General features: G+C 43.6%; 2 protein-coding genes across 12 annotated transcripts in view; one reads left to right on the forward strand and one right to left on the reverse strand.

The window, feature by feature from the left end:
* Positions 1-7,425, forward strand: part of LOC109899668 (nuclear factor NF-kappa-B p100 subunit) — a 26,192-nt gene extending 18,767 nt beyond the window's left edge. For 3 of the 10 annotated variants that reach the window (XM_031835810.1, XM_031835809.1, XM_031835812.1), the window contains exons 5-25: positions 33-105; positions 441-481; positions 839-937; positions 1,229-1,383; positions 1,580-1,692; positions 1,883-2,041; positions 2,212-2,316; positions 2,438-2,523; positions 2,661-2,799; positions 2,970-3,113; positions 3,242-3,436; positions 3,550-3,691; positions 3,813-3,927; positions 4,053-4,260; positions 4,668-4,837; positions 4,941-5,043; positions 5,272-5,483; positions 5,625-5,706; positions 5,793-5,959; positions 6,309-6,420; positions 6,609-7,366. In XM_031835810.1, the coding sequence (XP_031691670.1) occupies positions 33-105; positions 441-481; positions 839-937; positions 1,229-1,383; positions 1,580-1,692; positions 1,883-2,041; positions 2,212-2,316; positions 2,438-2,523; positions 2,661-2,799; positions 2,970-3,113; positions 3,242-3,436; positions 3,550-3,691; positions 3,813-3,927; positions 4,053-4,260; positions 4,668-4,837; positions 4,941-5,043; positions 5,272-5,483; positions 5,625-5,706; positions 5,793-5,959; positions 6,309-6,420; positions 6,609-6,685 (2,697 nt within the window). In that variant the 3' untranslated portion in view covers positions 6,686-7,366. Of the gene's footprint in view, positions 1-32; positions 106-440; positions 482-838; positions 938-1,228; positions 1,384-1,579; positions 1,693-1,882; positions 2,042-2,211; positions 2,317-2,437; positions 2,524-2,660; positions 2,800-2,969; positions 3,114-3,241; positions 3,437-3,549; positions 3,692-3,812; positions 3,928-4,052; positions 4,261-4,667; positions 4,838-4,940; positions 5,044-5,271; positions 5,484-5,624; positions 5,707-5,792; positions 5,960-6,308; positions 6,421-6,608 lie in introns of all 10 variants that reach the window. The other 7 variants (XM_031835816.1, XM_020495098.2, XM_031835813.1 and 4 more) reach the window with 5 other exon arrangements.
* Positions 7,220-25,831, reverse strand: part of LOC109899667 (PH and SEC7 domain-containing protein 1-like) — a 50,737-nt gene continuing 32,125 nt past the window's right edge. Inside the window, exons 7-13 of one of the 2 annotated variants that reach the window (XM_020495096.2) lie at positions 16,338-16,381; positions 13,013-13,191; positions 12,769-12,839; positions 12,515-12,672; positions 11,848-11,992; positions 11,364-11,507; positions 7,220-11,058 (exon numbers count right to left, since the gene is read on the reverse strand). In XM_020495096.2, the coding sequence (XP_020350685.1) occupies positions 10,864-11,058; positions 11,364-11,507; positions 11,848-11,992; positions 12,515-12,672; positions 12,769-12,839; positions 13,013-13,191; positions 16,338-16,381 (936 nt within the window). In that variant the 3' untranslated portion in view covers positions 7,220-10,863. The remainder of the gene's footprint in view (positions 11,059-11,363; positions 11,508-11,847; positions 11,993-12,514; positions 12,673-12,768; positions 12,840-13,012; positions 13,192-16,337; positions 16,382-25,831) is intronic. The other variant, XM_031835807.1, reaches the window with a different exon arrangement.

Consider the following 25,831-nt stretch of genomic DNA (forward strand, 5'->3'; position numbering starts at 1 on the left):
CGCGCCAATAACAACACCTGTAATCTCCCCAGCTGATGATGAATTTGTCCTATGAGTTCATGCCCCCTGTGGATGTCAAGATCGAGCCCTATGTACCGGAGACCGGTGAGTTTCTACTTTCTACCCTACATACACATGGTAACAGCATACGCGAGTCGTAGTGATGTAACTTGATGTGGCTGTGGTACTGTGCACTCAAGTGGAAGTGATCTCACCACACGTTTTTGATATGGCTTTCAGAACTGCGCACATGTTCTGCATGGTTATTATGACGTCGTACACACTTGAAACAGTTTTTTTTTTTACACTATGTAATGCATGTGCTGTCTGTGTATTTTTGTTCGGTGGGTTCTCTGCCTTGGTTTATTTGAAGGGCTTGGATGTGAACCTCTATGTAGCCACCCCCTTCCAGTGACAGTGACTCTGTTTCTTTGTCACAGCTCATGGACCCTACATTCAGATCATTGAGGAGCCCAAACAGGTGAGCTCAGAGTTTCTCGAAACAGTGCAATGACGTCGTCGTTTCTGTTCAAATAAGAGCATAAGACTGAACAGAAGCTCTTCCCTCTTTTCATTGTGAAACTATGACATTTACATAATCGGGTTGATTCACACCCCAAAAATGATATCGGTACGTTAGATCTAACTCTACTCTCCCAGAGAAGATACCCTTTGAACTAGAATGGAATGTACAAATGTAAATAACCCCCACTCCGGTCTTTAATGGCATTAGAATATGACGGTGGGTTGGAAAGTCCAGGATTTATAAAGTTACAGTAAGTGCTGTCACTGCTGTTGGGGATTATCCCTTGACTTCCTTGTCCCCCCGTGTCTGCAGAGAGGCTTCAGATTCCGCTATGAGTGTGAGGGTCCGTCCCACGGTGGGCTCCCAGGGGCCTCAAGCGAGAGGAACAGGAGGACCTATCCAACTGTCAAGGTCAGCTATTGTACTGTAGTACACAGGGTTGGATACTTGGCTGTCTTTTAGTTTGACTGACTCAGCCTGCTTTTCATCAGGCGTCTTGGTTCAAGGGAGTTGAGATGCATTGCTTTCAGCCCAATAAGCTTTCGAAAGTGTATATGGGATATATTGACATGCTAGAATTATTTGAGATGCATGTTATGAATAAAAACAATTGTTTTAGTGTCATCGAGTATTGAGAGAAATTCTATCATTATAGAGCATGGACATGTTTCTCTTTAATAATAGTCTAACCCCCCCCCCCAGGTGTCTAACTATGTGGGGATTGCCAGGGTGGAGGTGCAGCTAGTGACCCACTCAGACCCCCCCCAGGTCCACGCTCACAGTCTGGTGGGGAGGCAGTGCTGCACGGAGAGTGGCATATGCAGTATGGATGTGGGCCCAAACGACCTCACAGCACAGTGAGTACTGATGGGTTGTCTAGCATTGTCATATTTTATTGTGTTGAGACTGTAGTAGTAATAACAAGCTAGATATGTACCGCTTGGATTAATTTAACATAGTCTGTGAATGGAATATGTGTACAATAGCTGCAACATGACTGGCGAATGTCAACATCTCTCTTAACTTCCCGTTTCCATGTCTCTCTCTCTGTAGGTTCAGTAACCTGGGCATCCTTCATGTCACTAAGAGAGGGGTGGGGGAAGTGTTGTGCAAGAGACTGAGAGATGAGAAGAGGAGGCAAGGGGGGCAGCACTATCATTTTACTGGTAAGAGCCTGAAACCCTATGTCACTGTCTTTTTTTTAAAATGAGGAAATCTAAGGAATCCGAACTTGAGATATACTATGTGCAACCAACATATTTGTGCAAATCTTAATGCATGACTTACACACACATAAATACATTTCTTTGTGAAAACTGCAACAAAACACGCCCACTCTCTGTCTACCTGACTCAGATGCAGAGGAACAAGCCATAGGGAGAGAAGCCAAGGAGCTTGGGAAGATCATGGACCTGAACATAGTGAGGTTAAAGTTCACGGCCTACCTCCAGGACAGTAACGGCGGGTTCTCTAGGGCCCTGAAGCCGGTGGTCTCCAACCCCATCTATGACAGCAGTGAGTACAGCCCCCTTCACCCCAGTGTTCTTCAATCTTGGTCCTGGGTGTGCAGGCTTTTGTTCCAGTCCAGCACTAATCCATGTTATTCAACGTGAATACCCAGTACCCACCCTGGGGTAGTTTTATTTCAAGTTATCAGTAATTAACTTGATGTTTTCTCTACTCAGAGTCACCCAATGCCTCGAACCTGAAGATCTCCCGTATGGATAAGACCAGTGGGTCTGTGCTGGGAGGAGATGAGATCTTCCTACTGTGTGACAAAGTACAGAAAGGTGAAGGACCACCTCCTACCTATATGGGGGCCGATTCACCCCGCACTGATTTTACAATAGTTTGTGTGGAAAACAATTTACACAATTTCACTCATTTATCATATTTTGGTGTACTTTCCAGATGACATTGAGATCCGCTTTTATGAAGAGGATGATGGAAGCTGGGAGGCCTTTGGTGATTTCTCTCCAACTGATGTCCACAAGCAGGTACAGAGTCATTACTCAGACGTGTGTGTTTGTTTTGTCGGTGAGGATTTAAGTATTTGGAATCAGTTGACGTCGCATCATGTGTCATCCTACTCATAACTTTCTCGTTGATGTCGCTGCGCTCCCCACCTGTGCAGTACGCCATTGTGTTTAAGACGCCGCCGTACCACAGCGCCGAGATCGAGCGTCAAGTCACTGTATTCCTCCAGTTGAAAAGGAAGAAAGGCGGCGACTGCAGCGACCCCAAGCAGTTTACCTACGTTCCCAGAGTTCAAGGTGAGTTAGTCTGCTACTCACAATCCCTTTAGTACGGGAGAAGGATGTCGAAATGCAGAGCCAGTGACCCCCCCCGTTGGATTGAATCAAACCCTTTCAACTCTCTCTTCCCCCCCCTCTCTTTTCTCTCCCTCTTCTCTCCATCACTCCTCTATGTGTGTGTAACCTAGATAAAGAGGAGGTGCAGCGTAAAAAGCAGAAGCCCTTCTATAATGACCAATGGAGAGGACCTCTGGGAGGAGCTGGGGGTGCAGGGAGAGGGGCCGGAGGATTCGGAGGCGGAGCAGGTGGCGGTAGCGGTGAGGAACCTAGATGTACATACTTGAACTCCTGTTTCTGTCGGCCCTTCGTCTCGTTGCTATTAGATGAAACGCTGGCCTCATCCGTTAACCCTTGTGACAGCTATGTCATCGGCACTTAATCGTTTCTTTCCTATCCACAGGCTTCCAGTTTAACCAGCAGATGAATGGAACGGGGTGGATGGGGGGTGGATTCTCTGGTTTTGGGGGAGGTGGAGCCCAGATGTCAGGCACCACTGCCCAGGCTGAGGGGACCCAGCAGCAACAGGCAGGAGGGATGGCCGGACAGACGCCAGGACAGACATCCTCACCACTACAACAGCAGCTCTTCCAGATTGGTAAGCCGCATTTAGAGCAGTGCTGGGGCAGGGGGAAACTACAGCTAGCTAGCTGTTGGCAAAATAGTCATTAGAGTTGTGTTGTACTAATGAGACAATCCTGTTGTTTCCAGCTGCCACTCTCCAGAGCAGGGCCACTCGGATGAGCAAGCAGACAGCTGGAGCTCTACTACAGTACTGCACCACTGGGGACGTCCGGGTCCTTCTGGCAATGCAGAGACACCTATGTGGGGTCCAGGATAAAAACGGAGACACGTGAGTCGAACTCTGGCTTCACAGTAAATCTTTTGTTTTTAAATATCTGAGTTGAATGTCTGCCTTCATTATGTATACACGTGTTTGCTGTGCCTCACTTGTGTGTTTGGTCTCCCCACAGGCCTTTGCACCTGGCCATCATTCACCAGCAGTCAGCTGTGACCCAGCAGCTGGTTCATACACTCCTCACCATCCAGCAACACAAAGTCCTCAACAAGCTCAACCACCTCAGCCAGGTACTCGTCCTTCTTCCTCTCACACCTGGACAAGACCGCTAGCTGTTCAGTGTCAACGCGATAATTCCCAACGTGCCCTTGTCTTCCTTCCTGACCTTGTCCGCCATCTCTCTCTCTCTCTGAAGACTCCTCTCCATCTGGCGGTGATCACCAGGCAGGTTAAGGTGGTGGATGTTCTCCTCCGGGCCGGAGCAGACCCCACCCTGCTGGACCGGGACGGCCGGAACGCCCTGCACCTGGCAGCGCTGGCCGGGGATGACGTCACACTCCGGGTCCTGCTGGGCCACCTAGGAGAACGCTACCTCCACCTGGTCAACATGGCCGACTATCATGGTGATTTGGGATGGTGGAAAGAAGGGGTTTATTCCGCTTATGAGAGACTTTAACATGATAAATGGCCAGTCTGTTTTTTAACCCTATGTGAATTACCAATCAAGCAATGGTGTACAAGGCATTTTATTGTTGCTGCTTAGTCTCAGAAGTAAACTCAGCTGTAGTATTTCTGTTCATTTAAGGCTGGGATTCAATCGAATCCGCATTAGATCTCCGTTATATCGCACTTAGCATTTTAAAGGTAATTTCCGATTGAGCCGACATGTGCAGGAACAATGCCTTTTTAGAAGACTCATTGCCTACAAGCGCGGTTGGATTGAATCCCGGCCTTAAATTGGAAAAACTACAGCTGAGCAGTATGTGCTTATTGATGTAGTACATTGTATTAATCTCTCTCTCTCTCTCAGGTCTCCATCCTCTCCACCTGGCTGTTAGTAAGGGAGGAGAGCGCTGTCTGCGTCTGCTGGTGGAGGGCGGGGCTAAGATCAACGCCCCGGAGCAGAAGAGTGGATGCTCCGCCCTCCACCTGGCTGTTAGAGAGAACTACTTCAAAGTGGCCTGCACTCTCATCACAGAGGTACCCGTCGTGACACACACACACCTTATATAAACTGTGCTACTCATACTATTCTTACTCCGACTCTGTTATGTAACCTGGCACGTCCCCTCCTGTCCTACAGCTGAAAGCAGATGTAAACATGTGTACGTTTGGAGGGAACACTCCTCTCCATCTGGCCGCCAGTCGCAGCTCCCCCCCTCTCTGCTCCATGCTCATTGCTGCAGGTGAGATGCATGCATACCACCTCCCCTGCTAACCATCCAATGCATGTCATATGCATGGGATGTTTTTATCTCAGTCTGTTTGAAAAGGGGCTACAGTAAAGTCCAGATTCTAGTGCGTGAGCAGTAATTTGTGGATCGCCGGGGTGTTTTTGTTTTGGAAAAGCATCTGCTAAATGGCTAGTAAATGAACGTGAACAGAACGCTGACGACTTTCCCGTCTCTCCTCAGGAGCCGACAAGAATCTGGAGAACGACGAGCCGCTCTTCTTCAGCTCCTCCTCGTCAGATGAGGAGCAGGAGGATGGACCAGTAAGCGATTTCAGAGAGTCGGCGATCCAACAGCTACCGAAAACAACACCACTTTCAGAGGGAGAACAAGTCAACCCTCGTAAGAGGTCAGCGACAGGACATACACCCTTTGACCTGGCTAAATGTCATAAGGTGAGATTGATTTAGCCTTATCAACCCAACGTTTGTGTCGGGGGAAAAAGTGATTTCAAAACAGTACTTGTTGTGGTGTGGATGGAGAGGCTGAGTTTTTTTTTTTGCCATTGCGCTTACATAAAGCTTCCTTTGCTACAGGTGAGAAACCTTCTAGACACCAGACAGAGTCCCAAGCCCAGTCAACAATCAAGTAAAAAGCCTAAACCGAGCAGCATGGAAGGTAAGAACTTTCATATCACCATTTCGACTCTGAACATTTACCTGTGGTCTGCCTAGTAATCTAACTGCTGTTTCCGTTCCCCTCAGCAGAAAGAGGGCAGCTAGACAGTGAGACGCTAAGTAAGCTGTGTGAGCTCCTCAGTCTGAACGATGTGCCCTGGAGACAGCTGGCAGAGAAACTCAACATGCTCTCACTGGCACACCTATATCAGGAGAGTCCCTTACCCTGTCACAACTTGCTGGAGAATTACCAGGTGAGCAAAGGGGGCTTTTTATGCACGTTTGCGCATGCGCACATGCACATGTCAGTCTAGTTAGGGGTAAGTATGCATTACTTAAGGGCTTAATTCAGTCCATATCGCCGAAGTTCAGCACTGTAGCGCACTTGAAAGTTAAAGGTAATTTCTGATTGAGCCGACATGCGCGGCATTTACCGCGGCTACAGCCTCCGAACGTTGGAACACTGCATTTACATTTAAATCGCGTTGAACTTCAGTGGTATGGATTGAATCGAGCCCTGAGTATGCCGTTTTAGAACGGCAAGACTGTGCTTGATGAGTATTTGGCTAATAGTGCCAAAGCTGACAGTATCTCTCTGTGTAGTTGGGTGGCGGTCCAGTGGAAGGCCTGGTGGAAGCTCTACAGTCTCTGGGTCTGACTGAAGGAGTGAGACTACTGAGACAGGCTGAGCTGAGAGAGGACAAACAAAACACAGGTACTGAACTCATCCTACATTGCAGAACCACTAATATAGTCATAAACATTATCTCTCTACCATACACTTGACCTTGCAAATACATACGGTATGTAGTTCCTTTCCAAAAACAGATGATTTGTATTCTATTTGACTGTTTATGCCTTATAAAATAAGAACAAATCTTTTTTTTTATCTCTGCTAATCAGATCAGACAGTGGACAGTGGCTTTGCTAGTCAGCCAATGGAGGAGGAGATGGAGGAGCCAGCCTTGGCCAACCAGTGAGCAGCAGGAAGGGTGAGGGGTAAGACCCTCGTGTGAGGGAGGTTTCACCCCAACGTTTCATCATGGAGATATGACTAACTCTGTTCAGCACGCACATTGGGAATCTGATGTCATACCCAAGCCTCTACTGATAAATGCAGAATTCTCTCTCTGCCATGACTGACAGTCAACCAGTTTGAATTTTCCTAACGAGCTGAAGGGAAGAAAATCTCAATGTACAATTTTAAGTGGCGTTATATCTTGTTCCGTTATTTCTGATGGTGACTGAAAGGTTGGGTTTTTTTATGGTCCATTTGTGCCTTTCAAAAAGTCCCAGTATAAATGAATTCTTAAATGTGCAACATCAAATTGATCAATGGAATTATCAATTTAACTCCTATTTATTGGCTGACAATCTTACTAATACTGTGTATTCATTTGGTTTAACATTCAACCAAATATAATTATACAGCCTTATTTCAAATGTATGTGGAAGGTTTGCTATGTAACGTTTTGAAAACTTGTCAATGTTGAATCAAATGCATTTTTTTTTTTTTCTGACAAATGGATCTTTTCAAAATGTTTATTTTTGTCCTCTGCCCCAAACATACAAACCATTTAGTATATTTCACAGAGCGCAAAATCTTAATGTGTTATTGACAATATGTACAGCTAACGGGAAATTAAAGAAATAAGTTGCATTCAGATGCAGTGTCTATGGGGTCCATTAAAAACATGCTTCTACATGAAGCAGTATACTATCTTTTTTTGTTGACAAATACTTAAGACCAAGTTGACTTGATAAGCAGAAAAGAAATGGGGCCTACTCTTGAAGTAGAATATCTAAGCCAAAGTGTAAAAGGGTGTGACACATTATAACCCCTGTTTTTATATCACAGAAGCCCTACTCTGGCTTGTAATTCTGTCTATCCATGGTCTCTTACCATACCACCTCACATATTTACACTGGGGGAAAGAGACACACCCAAAAGTGATTTGTGACATTCTGCATGACTGCACATATCATGCCTTACCGTGTCATGGTCCCTGTAGAATTACACTGACAGCCAACATTGCTAAATGTGACCAACTGAGTTTGAACCGTGTCCTCTGAGCAACAAGACTGTTAGCCCGCTGAGCTAAAGCCTAGATAATAGTTTGAGGCAAGGGCACTCACAGTTACACTAAGCCATTTTGTGGTTTTCTTCAAACAGCCATATTTGCGGATGCCTAACTCAACAACAATCATCTCATTCTGTTTGCAGTGGGGGTCCTCATGCATAGAATCACGTCACCATGGTCAAAGTTTAACATGGGGGGGAGGGGGGGTGATCCCTGTGGGTCTATGATGACACCCAGATAACTATCACGCACTCCTGTTACTCATACAGTACAACCTGCGGCCATTGTTTCCCATTGGAACAGCAAGCTCTGGTGACCATATGGTGGCATTACTGCACTGGTTCACAGACCACACTGCAAGCCTGAGAAGAAAATGGCTATGCCTCGGCATGAAATTTATTTGTACCTTTATTTAACTAGGCAAGTCAGTTAAAGAACAAATTCTTATTTTCAATTCTATATACACAGTGAGAAATTGTTGTTTCGGTTCTCTACTCAAGTACTTTGGATTTTAAATGACTGAGGTTAAAGTGCAGTCAGTCCGCTTTAATTTGAGGGTATTTTCATCCATATCGGGTGAACCATTTAGAAATTACAGCACTTTTTGTACATCGTCCAAAAGTATTGGGACAAATTCACTTTTATTAAAGATTGTGCCCAAAAGAAATGGTAAATAGGTGTAATTTGAGTCACTTTTATTGTAAATTAGAATATAATCTTTCTAAACACTTACATGAATGTGGATGCTACCATAATTACAGAAACTCCTGAATAATGAGTGAGAAAGTTTGACAGACATATACTACCAAGACATGCTAACCTCCCCTGTTATTGTAATGGTTTGAGGTTAGCATGTCTTGGGGTTATGATATAAAATGCTAACCTCCCCTGTTATTGTAATGGTTTGAGGTTAGTGTGTCTTGGGGGTATGATACTGTATTTGTGCTTGATGCAGTCATTGTGTGCTCTGAATATGGGACCAAATACTTTTAACTACTACTTTAATAGACTAGAACGTCCCTAAACTTTTGGTCTATGTTAAAGAAACATATATTTTTTTAAGTGCTATAATTTCTAAACGGTTCACCCGAAATGGTTGAAAATACCCTTAAATTAAAGCTGATACTCAGCACTTTAACCCCATAGTCATTGTATCATGTCAAATCCATAGTGCTTGAGTACAGAGCCAAAAAATTCACTGTCCCAATTTTGGGACTTTTGGAGCCCACTGTATTTACACATGTTACATTCTTTTATGCATATACACCGAGTGTACAAAACATTAGGAACACCTCTTTCCATGACACTGACCACATGAAAGCTATGATCCCTTATTAAATACACTTTAATCAGTGTAGATGAAGGGGAGTAGACAGGTTAAAGGATTTTTAAGCCTGTGGACAAGTGAGACATGGATTGTGTATGTGTGCAATTCAGAGGGTGAATGGGCAAGACAAAATATTGAAATTCCTTTGAACGGGGTATGGTAGTATGTGCCACGTGCACTGGTTTGTGTCAAGAACTGCAAAGCTGCTGGGTTTTTAACACTCAACCGTGAACATCCAGCCAACTTGATAACTGTGGGAAGCATTGGGGTCATCATGGGCCAGCATCCCTGTGGAATGCTTTCGACACCTTGCTTGTAGAGTCCATGCCCCAACGAATTGAGGCTGTTGAGGGCAAAAGCCAGTGCAACTCAATATTTGGAAGGTGTTCCTAATGTTTTGTCCACTCAAGTGTATACTAGATTGGGTGTGGTAGGCAGGCAGTGCCTTATTTTCTTTCCTCATTACAATTCACGATACTGAATTTAAATCAACATTCAACCAACATTTTAAATCAATCCGTCATCAATTATCTGATGAGTTGTTCCTGTAGAGACATTTGCCCTCAGCGGAGATGTACTGTAAACTAAGCCTTCTGTCATGTTTATTTTTTTTCTTCCTGTTATACAAATGAAAAACACCATGTGAATCACATAAGGGAAAAAAAGGGATAGTCTTGATACCATAGCGAAGCATGTCCTCTTGAGTGAGTCTTCCATCTCCTCGTACGCATGCAGTCCTCCTACTCTTCAAGTTCATTAAACCGATAGACAGCCAGTCTGTGTGATCAACCTACTTCATCAACCCATTAGTAAGACAAAACACTCAAGGATTAGTGGCGGTGCCATAGCTGATGTGTGTAAATGTCCTTAGAAATAACAATGAGATCCAGCAGAGCTTCACAGTTACAGTAGAAGGGCCTGGCTCTGGGCCAGTTCATTTTGCCACAATAAAAGTCCTTAGAATAACAAAATCATAGCAAAGACTTTGGAGAACATTTGTATGTGCATGCAGCATCATAAATTATGTCCAGTAACCTGCTGTATTCCTTCCAATTGATCATGTCTCTCGTGAAGAGCCCAGCGTTCGCCCAGTTTCCTCCAAATGCATTGTGGTTGGGTTGAGGTTCTGGCACTCTGGTCGGACGGAATGATCCCGGGCTCCGTTTAGTCTCCATGGTAACAGTCAGATGAGCCGATGCAGCCCCGTCTCTGTCCATCCTAGCTGGTCGGCACGGCATCTCACTTTACACGTGGAGGTGGTGGGCTGTGTGCAGTAATCACATAGATGTAATTTATGGAGACAGTGAAGGGAGGGAGGAAAATAACCTACGACTCTCAACATAATCAGATCTAATGGCATAAGTCCATGTCATCTTTAGATCTCTAAACAACAATTGGTCCAAAAAGCACGTTCAAATAAAATAAATGTGGATATGACCCAGAATTTAGGACCACACAGAAGTTATGTGTATAGTAAAATGAAGGACTGAGTGCCCTGGAGCATCCAGTGCCTGTGGTTTCTCGGGATAGAAGCATGCAACAGGTCTATCCCCCATCATCTTCCTCCATCTCATTTTCCAGTCACACCAGTGGTTCCCGTCTATCGATCAACACAGATAATCCAATTGTTTAAGCCAACGTGTCCACCGCAACACCCTCCAGGGTCCCCTCTCACTGTTTGACAGCCTTCCTGTAGCTGTTTCTCTGGGGCTCAGAGCGCTTGGTCTTGCTGCTCCCCCTGGTGCTGGAACTACTGCTGCTGCCCCCCCCTCTTGGCACTGCTGGCCTGGCTGCTGCTGCTGTGTTCCTCCCGCAGAGTGGGGCTGGAGTGGGCCCTCTGGAGACCCCCGTCGTCAAAGAGACGCGACTCGAACAGAGACAGGTCCTCTTCCCCACTCCGGATCTTAGCCCTCAGTAGCATGGCGTACGTACCGTAGCGAGTTTTCTGTATCAGAGAGATAAAGAGTACTTGATGTCAAACAGGATTCTCCATAGCTGATATCAGAGCCAGTTCGGCAATAGAGCTTGGCAATCGGTCCTGGACTCTGGCACCAATCTAAATCATTCTTATTTCCATTCTGGCTGACCTGGAAGGGAATTGTCTTAAAACATTTGATAGCCAATTTGGCAGCCATTCAATTCTGAATATCAAACAAACGCAGTCTGCCAAACTCGGCTAGACTACGGCTCTGGTTGCAACTATCAATCCCTATAACCATATTGAACCAGACAACAACAATAATCACTCACCTCAAACTCCAGGTACTCCTCACGTTGCTTGTGCTCCTCCAGATCACGAACTTTGGCTTTTTTGTCTGGAATTACAGCGGTTAACTCATTCAGCTCAGAGGAGATGGCCCGGAAACGTGTCTCATGGGATTTCACCTGCTCTTCCTGTCACATGACAAAGGAGGATCATTAACATAAGGCTACACCAAAGTCAGGTTAACTTATACAGAATTCTGCTCAGCATGGATGCTTACTTACGCATTTTAGTAATTTTATGGTTGTAAATAGCAGTTCTTCTCTGTTTTTAACACAAAAAGAGGTATACAGGAGTGTGTATTTAATGATTGCCTTAAGTACACAAGTTTTTTTTAAATGTGGGGATTGATCTAACTACAGAACAGATACTGGATGGTGGAAATAGGTTTGGACTGGGAGCTAGTATGTGGAAGCAGAGAGAGAAAAAGAGAGAGAGAGGGTCATGGTGTGAGTGGAGGCCTCTGTGTACCTGAGACAGCTTGGTGTTGGAGCCTGGCAGCAGCGGACGGCTGAATTTCTTCTGAGAGCCGATGGCCGCAGGGAAGGGTGGCGCTGAGAACATGGCTGACACCGCGTTGATACGGGTGATCCACGACTGCATCTGCTCTGCATTACTGAGATGGAGGACAAGAGAGTTGAAATCTGGATACTGACTAAGGGCACAATTCTCAGCCCCAGTAAACAAAAAAAGATAGAATAGAAACAGGCAGATAGACAGGTTTGGGGTCAGATATCAATTAAATAAGAGGGACAGTTATTTTCAATTAGGATTTGATTTTATTCCACTTCCTGAATTGAAATAGAATTGATCCCAACCCTGAAAGAAAGTGTGTATCTAGGACATACCAGACAACTGTGTCCTCCAGGGACACAAAAACATAATGATAATCTATCTGAGCCTGGGGTTCTATGACAGGGGCACTGCCCACTCTGTACTCAATCACTACTGTTTCGGGGGAACGTAGTACAGCCTTAGTACTGTACAGCCTTGTAGAAGGCAGAAATAGCCATGTACCAATACAGAGCACAAAATTGGGTCAGATAAATACTTTCTTAATTGTATGGAATTAGAGGTGGACTTGGTGGAGATAAGAAATGGGTGGAGAAGGGTGGAGATTGAGGATGAGGAGACCCACGGTGCTTGGAAGAGGAACACTCTCCAGTCTGCAGTGCGCAGGTAGAAGACGTTGGGCCTCTTGCTGTAGTCTGCTGCCCTCATGGCCAGAGAGTGGTGAATGGACACAGCATTCTTCAGATCCTCTTCAGACAGCTGCTTTTCTGGACGGTACTCTCCCTACAGACCAATCAGAGAGCAGAATGTTATCACACACGTCCAATCACGGAGTGGGATATACTGTTAGGATGCCGCGAGGGGTGTGGTTTGGTGTACCTTCTGCAGGTAGAGGACCAGTCCCTTCAGCATGACATAAAACGTCTTCCATCCTCTCTTACCTCTGGGCGCTGAAAAACAGACCATAGAAAGAAAGTAAATATCCACTCAATATCCCAAATGTGATTTTGAATCGAAATTAGTGAAAGTACAGCATTGTTTAGACAGACATGGTCGGATTTATCAACCGTGAGATAAAACAGATATGGTTGACAGGTGACAGGGGAGGGTAGAGGGAACCTACTTTTCTTGCCGTCAGAGTCTGCGTGGACCTTCCGTACCAGGAAGCCGTTCTTATAGATCAGGGCATCAGGATTCTGGGCCACGCCTAGACCACTGCCGATTCGCTTCATGGTGTGGGAGGCGGAGTCAGTGCGCAAATCGGCCAACTCGGAGAAGGACTTGCGCAACTCCTCCTCATCGCTATGGAGAAGATACAATTCAAATACAAGTTGTAATTCCCCTCGTCATCAACAAAACCCGCTAGTCCCCAACTCTTTTCAATCATCTCTTCCAGTTCAGATCCAGGGCGTTTGAATGATCAGTCCTCATAGCTTGGAGGGGAAAGGGCCATATGTCTTAATGCACTCAGCATGCCACTCATGTGAGAGCCTCTGGATTTCAGGGTCACTGGCTGGGTCACCCAGGCTGAGAGGTAACATCCCATAATGCTCCAGCTGAGCAGCTTACGTGCATCTTACTGGCCAATCAGAGAAATATTTGCAAAGTTCTCCTGCAATGCTAACAAACTGAAACCCAGCCCTGACACTGACAACTGATAGAACACACTTTGACAAGCATGAACATAATGACTATCATCCAGATATCTATAATTCATCTCTTACAGAGACCTGTTTTTGCTGTAAGAGCAAGGATCCACATCGGTCTGAGTGGTGAGAGACTCACTGGCTGTTAGATAACAGGTCCTGGTATCTCTTTGACTGACTGTGGCAGTTTTAAAGATGCCATTTTCCCGTGAACTCAGGAGCCTGAGTGTTCCGCGATGCTATAAGAGAGAATCTGACGGTACTGACATTTGGGGATGATGGTGTCTCTCACCCACTGAAGACACGGACTGAATACAGACCAGTGAAGCCTTGCAGCTGCTCGCATAAACATTCATTAATGTATGAGCTTTAAATTGCTGTTTGTCAGAGGGGGTGTGCTGCTGTGTCACACGGTACTGTCCACCTCCTCTCTCTCTCTCTGCTAGACACACACTGATATATAAATAGAGGCACACACACACTCGATCTGTAAGATTCAATCATCCACTGTCACAGAAGTAACATACCTGTGGACACAAACCACACACAGAGTCTGCTCGTCCTTCTGGTGTGACCCTCCCCGGGATCTGTGTCTTAAAATAACTCTCCATCCCTCTCAATCAATCTTTCGTTTATCATATCTCTTACAATATCTCCACAAAGCCATAGGGAACACTTGAAGCTGGCTGTTGGAATGCATTATGATTCAAATATACTGCATTGCAAGACTTGTTGTAAGCACGCATGTCCCTATAATAATGTCTTAGAATCATCTCATAATGTTTCTGACTAAATACCAGTCATTATGAGTCAGTACAAATATAAATGTATAGCGATAACACAATAAGCCTTACTGTAAGACATAAAATGGCTTATGAATGCCTATAACAAGTTATGGCATTATACCTGCAGGTACAATGTAAAGAGTTACAGGATGTTATCAATTTATCTTTAAAAAGACAATGCATAAACTAAGCGACGAACCACTTGTGTTGCCACTGCTAGATTCATTCTGAAGAGTATAAAATCGGCCAGTTAGCACTCAGCACATACCATACACAAAAGCTCTGATCTGTTGCTAAGTAACTGCTGACCTCTCTGAATCCACAGGAGCATGTGGTGGGAAAAGGCACAGAGAGAGAAAAAACGGGAGAGTGAGGCAAAAGCGAGAAAAGGGGAGAGGGAGAAAGAGAGGAGGCTACAGGCAGAAAAACTAGGATGGAGGAGAGAATAGAGAGCAAGGCACATGGCGAGCCTTGGGATGTTGGGACCGGGAAAGATTAAAGCAGCGTGCAGAGTGAAAACGAACGCGAGAGAAGATGATTTTCCCACTGCTCTCTTTCAGAGGCTGACTGAACCCCCAAATGTGGGGGCGGACGTGCGCGCGTGCCTGCTTAAGAATTGGAGTGAGACGTCGACCTGTAATTACAGAGAGAGGCAAGTCGGGACCTGTATCCATGGCAACGAAGTCTGGAGAGCTTAAGTCTTAAATTAGGGTCTCAGGGCATCACAAAGGCTAGGTCCAGAATAGCAACCATTGGCACACACACACACACAGTCTGGCAAATGCTACAGGGGCACAGTTGGTAGTTGATTCTGTAAGGGGGATATTGCTTGTAGACTGATTACAAGTAGATGTATAGCTAATTCCATATTCTGATATGCTGATTTTGTAATGTTATGAAAATGTATCCAAACCTGAGATTAATCATTATTCAGGAAACCTGAACAGCAGTTTTGATTAAATAAGGCAAGTGCAAGCAAATAAAGTCAAACATATGCCCAACATTAACATGATTCGTACACTGTATAAAAAAAATATTACAAAATCTAATTTATTATTAAGTAACTGGTTCCACAGCCTTTTTTGTTTGTTTGTTTACTCAACTTTTCAGTTCAAGTGTTACCTGAACAAAACAAAAACATACTTGGCCCAAAAATTCTGTTAACAAAATGATGTGTTTGCTCAACTTGTCACATATGTTCATTTAACTAGAAATTATTATTTGGGCATCTTACTTTGAAAAAAGTCTGTGGAACTAGTTACACACACAATGCTTTTAACATGCAATGTTTTCAACCTATATATTTGACACGCATGATCATTTTTGTGCATGCTCTTTTATACAGTAATTATTATTCAACATGTCCTCACCTGGGATTTGAACTCTTGGTTCATGGCATTTTGATCTTCCTGCTACGCCAGCTTGTCTGTGTTAAATGTCAGTTAATCTGACTATTCTCTTATCATTTATTAGAATTATTTATTTCAGCAATTTTTGTATTTTTTGTATGGTTGTTTAATGTTGGTGGGGCATATTACTCTGTTTAAAATGTTACTCCTTAACCACTATAATAAATCAAATTGTTTTTCTTCTCGAGTGTACTTTTAACAAAGCTGAGATTTACTTTGAAGTGCCAAATGTAGCAATACGGGTGAAATCAGTTATTGACATGGTGTTGTAGCAGGAAAATTGGAATGCCATGAACCAAGCAGTTAGGAGTTCAAATCCCAGGTGAGGACATGTTTAATGACATACTACTTCCTCAGATGTTTTTATGTAAAATGCCCAAATAATAATTTCTAGTTCAATGAACATATAAGACAATTTGATCAAACATACATTTTAAGTTGACTGAATTTTTGGGCCCCACTTTATTTTTTTTATTTTTTTTCTTCTTCAGGTAACACTGACTGTAATGTTGAGTTAACAACAAAAAAATAGGCTGTGGAACCTGTTATTTAATAATAATTAGTTGAAACAAAAATATATATATATATTTTTTGCAAAGTACACTTACATGGTCCACTGGAGCTTCTCGTTTCTGATAGAGTTGTACAAGGCCTAGAAAAAAAAAGACCAGACAAAACAGACGTCACACATATGAAAACGTGTGTGCGTGCATGTGCTCGCTGAATGTGTAATGAGTGGGGTGGGACTTTTGGTCATCCTGGTATCATGTCGGACAACAAATCAATAGAGCTCCTAAATAAACCAGTTCACATTGATCTTATTAGTCACACTGATCGCAACACAAGTCTGCTCCTTCGACCAAATTAAACCACATAAATTTACCCTGCATTTTCCAAGCTGTGCCTTCTTCTTGCGGGCCTGTGGGTGGTTCTGTCCATCCTGGGACCTTCCCAGCAGGTCAGGAAAGGACAAGGGTTTGAGGGAACGAGAGCGGGGGGCGCGGGGGTAGCGGAAGGGATCCATCACCCTGAAGTCCCGCCGAACACGCACAGAGCAAAGAGAGCGGGAGCGATTTCGCCCATCTGAATGGATGCTGTTTACACCAATCATGATGACGGACCAATGAGAGCAGGGTCCAGAGGGTAAGAGTTTGTGGAGGGAGGGATAAAGCGAGATTGGTCGAAGGTTCTATGGATTCTGTATATGGCCTCTTTCAAAGCGTAACACCGAAACGTACAGGATTCAGTTGAAGATAGGAGAGAGAGAGAGAATACAACATAAATAAGTGGCTGTAAATAGAGAGGTCACTCTTCAGACAGACAGAGAGGCACACAGTCACTGTCACTGGTGGCTGACAACAGGGGTCTGTAGGTCTTACTAACAGCGCTTCACTGTTCTTTTGAGGAAACTACTGAGGAGGTTAACATGGGCTTCAAGCCCTCCGAGGGGACTCCAGTTCCTGCATAATGGATCCTTATGCATTCATTATGCATGTATGGCGAAACAGTGGTGTGCAACTGCAAATCCTTTAGCACCATTCCGTGTCAAGTCCATGAAGGTGGAAGTCTTTCTGGAAGGATGTCATGCAGTTGGCAACATGTTACGCAAGAGCTGGTGCATACATACAGTTCCACCATACAGTTCCAATGATACCCAAGAGAGTCACACACACACACACCTACGCACTTACACACAAACACTCACAGGTGAACAACAACCCAGTTAGAGGCTGAAGGATGACTAAGACAATTGTAACAACCAGAGACAAGCAATTGAGTTCACATACACATCGGTCAGTGCGCACAAACACACACACACACTCCCAACACAGCAGAGCGCAGGCGGAGGGAGACAATTCCACCCACTCACTCACAGGCACAGCTGTCGAGGAGAACCCTCAAACTGACGCCTTGCCACGTCCTCTGGGACCCAACAACATGTATCCAAGGCTTGACAATACAGATGTTGTGTCCAACATTGCAGAATACAGATGTGGGAGAGAGGCAGGTGGACAGGCAGGTGGAGCTAGGACTATCCTGTTGCTGTCTAATAATGACAGTTTGGTGGCATGAGGATGAGGGACTGAACAGGTCCCCTCTCTCTTCCACTCTCTTTGTCCTCTCCGTTCCTGGACCCTCTCCTCTTCACAGGTTTGTCTTCAAACTTGTAAATGGTTTCCCACACATCCACTTATTTCACCTCCGTATGAGTCAGTCTCTTATTTCCCTCTCAGAAAATCCTGAAAATATCTTCTGCGCTTCGCACTCCTTTTTCCTTCGTTTACCTCACTCTTTTCAACGTTGTTCTATTTTCCCGTGTGCTGCAGATGAAGAAGCAGACAGAATCGCAGTGACAAAAGAAAGCTGACGATTAGGAGCGAGAGTTCCCTCTCTCCTCCCTCTGTTCTCACTCACTCTCTCTTTTCTTGCTCACCCCCCCAGTCTCTCTCTCTCTCTATGCGCATTTCTCTCCAGCTGAGCAACAAATCCCAGTCCATGTTTCTGTTCATATCCCTCCCTCCTTGAAGTGTCTATCATTTGCCTACATATCACCGTTTTCTTAAAATGCAGACTTCCTCACACTCCATTTCCACCAGTCTAACAGTGTAATAGAAATGAATGCTCAGTCTACAGTGCTGAGTGAAAGTCTACAGACCCCTTACAGAAACAGATTTTTTTACTGCCAATTTACACAAACTACTCCACATTCCCTGACGGTGACAAGCATACACATAACATGATGCTGCCACCGCAATACTTGAAAATACAGAGAGTTTCACTCGGTGTTGTATTGGATTTGACCCAAACCTGAAGTTTATGTATTTATTTGCCGTGTTGTCTTGACTGCAAACAGAATATATGATTCTAAGTTTTTTTTTTTTTTCCACAGGCTTCCATCTTCTCACTTTGTCATACAGGCCAGTAATGTGGAGTGATTGGAATGTTATTAATCCTCTGTATTTTCAAGTATTGTAGTGGAAGCATTAAAGACACACCAAAATGGCTTCCAAGAGAGGGTTGTTGAGTGATCCTGAACGGTCCAGTCTGCTTGAAAATCAGAGATGAGGTTTGATTATTGCTGTTCATTAAGGATTTCCTAACCAAAGTTAATGAGCTTGAGCAATTTTGACAAAATCAATGGATACAGTGCATTCGAAAGGTATTCAGACCCCCTTGACTTTTTACACATTTTTTTACGTTACAGCCTTATTCTAACATGGATTAAATTGTTATTTTCCTCAAATCGACACACAATACCCCATAATGACAAAGCAAAAACAGGCTTTTAGAAATCTTAGAAAATGTATATAAAAAAATACTTAAATATCACATTTACATAAGTATTCACCCTTTACTCAGTACTTTGTTGAAGCATCTTTGGCAGCGATTACAGCCTCGAGTCTTCTTGGTTATGACACTACAAGCTTGGCACACCTGTATTTGGCATGTTTCTCCCATTCTTCTCTGCAGATCCTCTCAAGCTCTGTCAGGTTGGATGGGGAGCGTCACCTCACAGCTATTTTCAGGTTTCTCGAGAGATGTTTGATCGGGTTCAAGTCCGGCCCCTGGCTGGGCCACTCAATGAAATTCAGAGTCCCGAAGCCACTCCTGTGTTGTATTGACTGTGCGCTAAGGGTCCTGAGCTCTCTGGAGCAGGTTTTCATCAAGGATCTCTCTGTACTTCTCTCCATTCATCTTTTCCTCGATCCTGGCCCTGTCCGGGGGTGTCCTCGGATCGGGCCACAGTGTCTACTGACCCCTCCTGTCTCAGCCTCCAGTATTTATGCTGTAGTAGTTTATGTGTCGGGGGGCTAGGGTCAGTTTGTTATATCTGGAGTACTTCTCCTGTCCTATTCGGTGTCCTGTGTGAATTTAAGTGTGCTCTCTCTAATTCTCTCTTTCTCTCTTTCTTTCTCTCTCTCGGAGGACCTGAGCCCTTGGACCATGCCTCAGGACTACCTGACATGATGACTCCTTGCTGTCCCCAGTCCACCTGGCCGTGCTGCTGCTCCAGTTTCAACTGTTCTGCCTTATTATTATTGGACCATGCTGGTCATTTATGAACATTTGAACATCTTGGCCATGTTCTGTTATAATCTCCACCCGGCACAGCCAGAAGAGGACTGGCCACCCCACATAGCCTGGTTCCTCTCTAGGTTTCTTCCTAGGTTTTGGCCTTTCTAGGGAGTTTTTCCTAGCCACCGTGCTTCTTCACCTGCATTGCTTGCTGTTTGGGGTTTTAGGATGGGTTTCTGTACAGCACTTTGAGATATCAGCTGATGTACGAAGGGCTATATAAATACATTTGATTTGATTTGACTAGTCCTCCAGTCCCTACCGCTCTAAAACATTTCCACAGCATGATCCAATGTTATCCCTTTTTAGATCAAATTTGAAGACAGTGCAATGGGTGTGTAGACTTTCACTTGGCAATGTAGGCAGTGGTGTAAAGTACTTAAGTAAAAATACTTTAAAGTACTACAAGTAGGTTTTTACCAGAGATATTGACTCGAGTCACATGACTTGGACTCGAGTCAGACTCAAGTTACAAATATGATGACTTGCAACTCGACTTTGACTTTAACACCAATGACTCGTGACTTAACTTGGACTTGAGCCTTTTGACTCGACCTGATACCCTCCCCAAGCACAAATATTTAAAATGAGGCTGTTAAAAAAAGTATGCAACGCATCAACTCTTCATTTAACGGATTACAGTTAGAATCGGACAGCAACCAATCAAATTGTGCCATCTGAGAAAAAGTTGTGTGTGGCAGTACAGAGGAATGTCGGCGGGTGAATTAAGATGGAGCCCTTGGAAAGATGATACCCAAAATTATTATTTTCGGATATAAAGATGACACTGTTTCAACAAAAAACGGATTGCAACTCGCAAAACATGTGGGAAGAAAATTACAGACGAAGGCGCAACAATTTCCAACTTTGTTCGATATTTGAAGCTGCACAAAGAACGGTAAGTTGTGGCTAATATAGCAGACAGCTATATATGTTATTACTTTACTAGTGTAGCATGTAGGTTAACGTAACGTTAAATCAATGAGCCTCCACACAGTCAGTCAGTGCGGGAACGTGATCATTGCACCCAAGATTGAGCTAGAACTGGCTAGGCAGTTGGTAGCCTAAATCCTGCCTGATGTTACTGCTGCTCCTAAAACCATTGACATAGGTTAGCCTACTGTAACCACACAGAGAGAGAGTGTGTGTGTTAAGGTTGGGCGATTGTGTACAAGCCTACCTCGCCTGATTGCGCCCCATAGCGATCCTCGATAGTCAATCACTATTGGGGGGGTCTTTCTCATGGCTACCCATGTATCCATGGAAATATAACAATTATTTGGAAAGTAATAAATAAATAGATATTTTTAAAAGCATTCATGATTTGCGTAAATGTAATATACTATTACTCTTGTTAAAGCTATGAAATGGTATTACATTTAGGACCCGTAACTCAAAGTTTAGGACTTGAGACTTGACTTGATACCTGTCGGTCTTGACTTGATATGGGACTTGAGTGCTAAGACTTGAGAGCTAAAACAATGACTTGGTCCCACCTCTAGTTTTTACAATTTATATTTTTGACAACTTTTACTTCACTACATTCGTAAAGAAATTATATACCTTTTACTCCATACATTTTCCCTAACACCCAAAAATACTTGTTACATTTTGAATGCTTAGCAGGACAGGAAAATGGCCCAATTCACACACTTATCAAAAGAACACCCCTGGGAATCCCTACTGCCTCTGATCTGGCAGACTCATTAAACAAAAATGCTTCATTTGTAAAATATGTCTGCGTGTTGTAGTGGCTATCTGTAAATTTAAATTTTAAAAAACAACATTTGTGCTGTCTGATTTGCTTAATATAAGCAATTTGAAATTATTTATACTTTTACTTTTGATACTTAAGTATATTTTTGCAATTAAATTTACTTTTGATACTTAAGTATATTTAAAACCAAATATTTAGACTTCTACTCAAGTAGTATTTAACTGGGTGACTTCACTTTTACTTGAGTCATTTTCTATTAAGGTATCTTTACTTATACTCAAGTATGAACGTTTGTTATTTTTTCCATCACTGACTGTAGGTAGAAGTATGACACAATGGTGCCTTTATAATACAGTAATTCATAGTCTGCATTACAGATAATTCTACTAAGTTGTGGCCTGAGATGTTGTACAAATAAAGGACAGAAAATGATCACCTATGGTATGAGCAATGTATAGAACATAATGTAATACCATTACTAAACAAATCTATATACAGTTGAAGTCAGAGGTTTACATACACCTTAGCCAAATACATTTAAACTCAGTTTTTCACAATTTCTGACATTTAATCCTTGTAAAAAAAAATCCCTGTCTTAGCTCAGTTAGGATCACCACTTTATTTTAAGAATGTGAAATATCAGAATAATAGTAGAGAGAATGATTTATTTCAGCTTTAATTTATTTCAGCACATTCCCCAGGTGGGTCAGAAGTTTACATACACTCAATTAGTATTTGGTAGCATTGCCTTTAAATTGTTTAACTTGGGTCAAACGTTTCAGGTAGCTTTCCACAAGCTTCCCACAATAAGTTGGGTGAATTTTGGCCCATTCCTCCTGACAGATCTGGTGTAACTGAGTCAGGTTTGTAGGCCTCCTTGCTCGCTTTTCCTCCAAATATAACAATGGTCATTATGGCCAAACAGATCGATTTTTGTTTCGTCCAAGAAGTACGATCTTTGTCCCCATGTGCAGTTGCAAACCGTAGTCTGGCTTTTTTTATGGCAGTTTTGGAATCAGTGGCTTCTTCGTTGCTGAGCGGCCTTTCAGGTTATGTCGATATAGGACTCGTTTTTACTGTGGATAAAGATTTTTTTTTTACATGTTTCCTCCAGCATCTTCACGAGGTCCTTTGCTGTGGTTCTGGGATTGATTTGCACTTTTCGCACCAAAGTACGTTCATCTCTAGGAGACAGAACGCGTCTCCTTCCTGAGCGGTATGACGGCTGCGTGGTCCCATGGTGTTTATACTTGCGTACTATTGTTTGTACAGATGAACGTGGTACCTTCAGGCATTTGGAAATTGCTCTCAAGGATGTACCAGACTTTTGGAGGTCTACAATAATTTTTCTGAGGTCTTGGCTGATTTCTTTAGATTTTCCCATGATGTCAATCAAAGAGGCACAGTGTTTGAAGGTAGGCCTTGAAATACATCCACAGGCACACCTCCAATTGACTCAAATTATGTCAACTAGCCTATCAGAAGCTTCTAAAGCCATGACATAATTTTCTGGAATTTTCCAAGCTGTTTAAAGGCACAGTCAACTTAGTGTATGTAAACGTCTGACCCACAGAAATTGTGATACAGTGAATTATAAGTGAAATAATATGTCTGTAAACAATTGTTGGAAAAATGACTTGTGTTGTGCATAAAGTAGATGTCCTAACCGACTTAAATTAACAGGAAATTTGTGGAGTGGTTGAATAATGAGTTTTAATGACTCCAACCTAAGTGTATGTAAACGTCCGACTTCAACTGTATACACCTAAAGAGTCAAACTCCAAATTGAGATCTAACGTTTCCAGGTCACTGAGGAAAATAATCCTCCGTCTGAGCCTCCCTCAATCTGGTAATGGCTAAAAATAATTCCAGGGTGGTGGTACCGTACTAGTGTTTGTACTGTGCAGAGTAGAAGACAAACAACATGTTCATACTCAAAAGGAGGCGGTTTAGTTTGACTAACATAAATAAGATGTATCATTTTATGATACTCATAATCATCAAGTGGCCTCCTCTCTCTCCCTCTGTCTGTCCCTATTCCACTCACTCACTCACTCACTCACTCACTCACTCACTCACTCACTCACTCACTCTCCGTTTGTCAGATAGTTCTAGATCCCAGATGCCTTATAAGCTTCAGTGCTTCCCTGAGTTCTGCAGCTTTACTTAAACCTGACCTCCTTTCAGGCACACCTCCCTACACTGTCACATGGCACCTCTCCACTGGGAAGGAGAGGAGCAGCAGTTCACCATTTCTTAAAACGCACACTGCAATCTGTCTCTGTTTGTGTATCTCTGCATGTGTGTGTGTGTGTGTGTCTCTGCACGTGTGTGTGTCTCTGCGTGTGTGTGTGTGTCTCCTCGTGTGTGTGTCTCTCTGCGTGTGTGTGTCTGCGTGTGTGTGTCTCTGTGTGTGTGTGTGTGTGTGTGTGTGTGTGTGTGCGCACGCGTCTGTGTCTCTGTGTTTGTGTGCGTGTCTCTGTCTCTGTCTGTCTGTCTGTCTGTCTGTCTGTCTGTCTGTCTGTCTGTCTGTCTGTCTGTCTGTCTGTCTGTCTGTCTGTCTGTCTGTCTGTCTGTCTGTCTGTCTGTCTGTCTGTCTGTCTGTCTGTCTGTCTGTGTGTGTGTGTGTGTGTGTGTCTCTGTATGTGTGTGTGTGTGTATCTGTGTGTGTGTGTGTGTGTCTCTGTGTGTGTCTCAGTGTGTGTGTGTGTGTGTGTGTGTCTCTGTGTGTGTGTGTGTGTCTCTGTGTGTGTGTGGGTCTGTCTCTGTGTGGGTGTGTGTGTGTGTATGTGATTGTGTGTGATTGTGTGTGTGTGTGTGTGTGTGTTGGTCCTGTGGGATAGTAGGGAGTTGACAAGCATACAGAGGTCCTATTTCATCCACCCCAAAATGAAAGGAAGCAGCTGTCTTAACAGAGAATGACAGGGGATGAACCACAAAGGAGTTAGTCTGTTGACAGGGCTTTACATCTTACCTTAAAACAGTTTTTTGTTGAGTCAAATTGCTGTGCCACAGGCCTTCCGAGTGGCGCAGCGGTCTAAGGCACTGCATCGCAGTGTTGCGGCGTCATTACCGGTCATTACCGGGTTAAGAGAACGGGTGTTAAGATGTGCAATTTGGCGGGTCAGGTTTCAGAGGACACATGACTTGACCTTCGCCTCTCCCGAGTCCGTTGGGGAGTTGCAGAGACGAGACAAGATCAGAATCCCGAAATTGGGGCAAAAAACGAACTAACTGTTTTACAAACAGATCTCATTACTGTATTACTATTATTATTATTATTTAATTGTACCGATGTCACAAATGTATCATTTGTACAGTTTTTTATATTTTTTAAATGTAACAGTTTGTGACATTCGACTGTGTAAACCTAGCAGTACTTATTTCTCTGAGAGTGAGGCGGATATATAGCGTTTTGCGGAAAAAAAAAACATGATTATTTGTCTCTCTGAAAAGTAACCATCAAGTGATACATTTTTTTTTAAATGCATGTGTCACTGAACAGCCCCAGGCCATGATTAAACAGTGAAAAAAACACACCAATCTCTTTAAAAAGTTATTTAAATGATAATAATTTACCAACATTTCTGAAAATTGACATACAGCTTTTTGGAATAAAACTGAAGCAAAGTGAACCTCTCCACTTGAGAGGTGAGTTGTGCTGTGCAGCGCTGTGCAGCGCAGCAACAGAGAACTACGCCCTTGACGCTCAGATAATTTCCTGGGGAAACGTACACCACACTGTCTGCATTAACATACCTGCATAATCACCACCCAAGAGACACAGCAACATTACTCATACCTTACACAAAAAATAGAGGATATGGAGAAGAATATGTAGAGAAAGAGAGAGAAACATAGAAAGAGAGAAAAGGGTGGAAGCAGAAAGCAAGGAAGACAGTGATTTGTAACGCCTTGTATGATAATACCATGACAAAACGCTCAACACAGCAGGGGTTACCATGTGACAGCCAAATTCCCATTTACTTAGATGCCTGTCCTCCCTCTCACCCGTCGCCAGTAATTTACCATATGAGCCCTGCCCCACTGACTACTGTTCTGTAGCAGCCTCCTCTCTGCACCAATAGACACCGCCTGTTGACTTGGACAATCTCTCTGTGCTGCTTTAATACCCCTTACAGACCAGCGCAAACCATTACAGAGGGCGAGATGGATGATGAAAGACATGGATGGATGATGAAAAACATGGATGGATGAAGAGATGAATGAAGAGATGGATATAGGAAATTGGTCGGTCTGTTGTGAAAGATCGTGACACACAAGCGATTGTGGAGCGTTCCATAATAT

Source organism: Oncorhynchus kisutch, linkage group LG11 (assembly GCF_002021735.2).
Source record: "Oncorhynchus kisutch isolate 150728-3 linkage group LG11, Okis_V2, whole genome shotgun sequence".
Classification (NCBI taxonomy): Eukaryota; Metazoa; Chordata; class Actinopteri; order Salmoniformes; family Salmonidae; genus Oncorhynchus; species Oncorhynchus kisutch.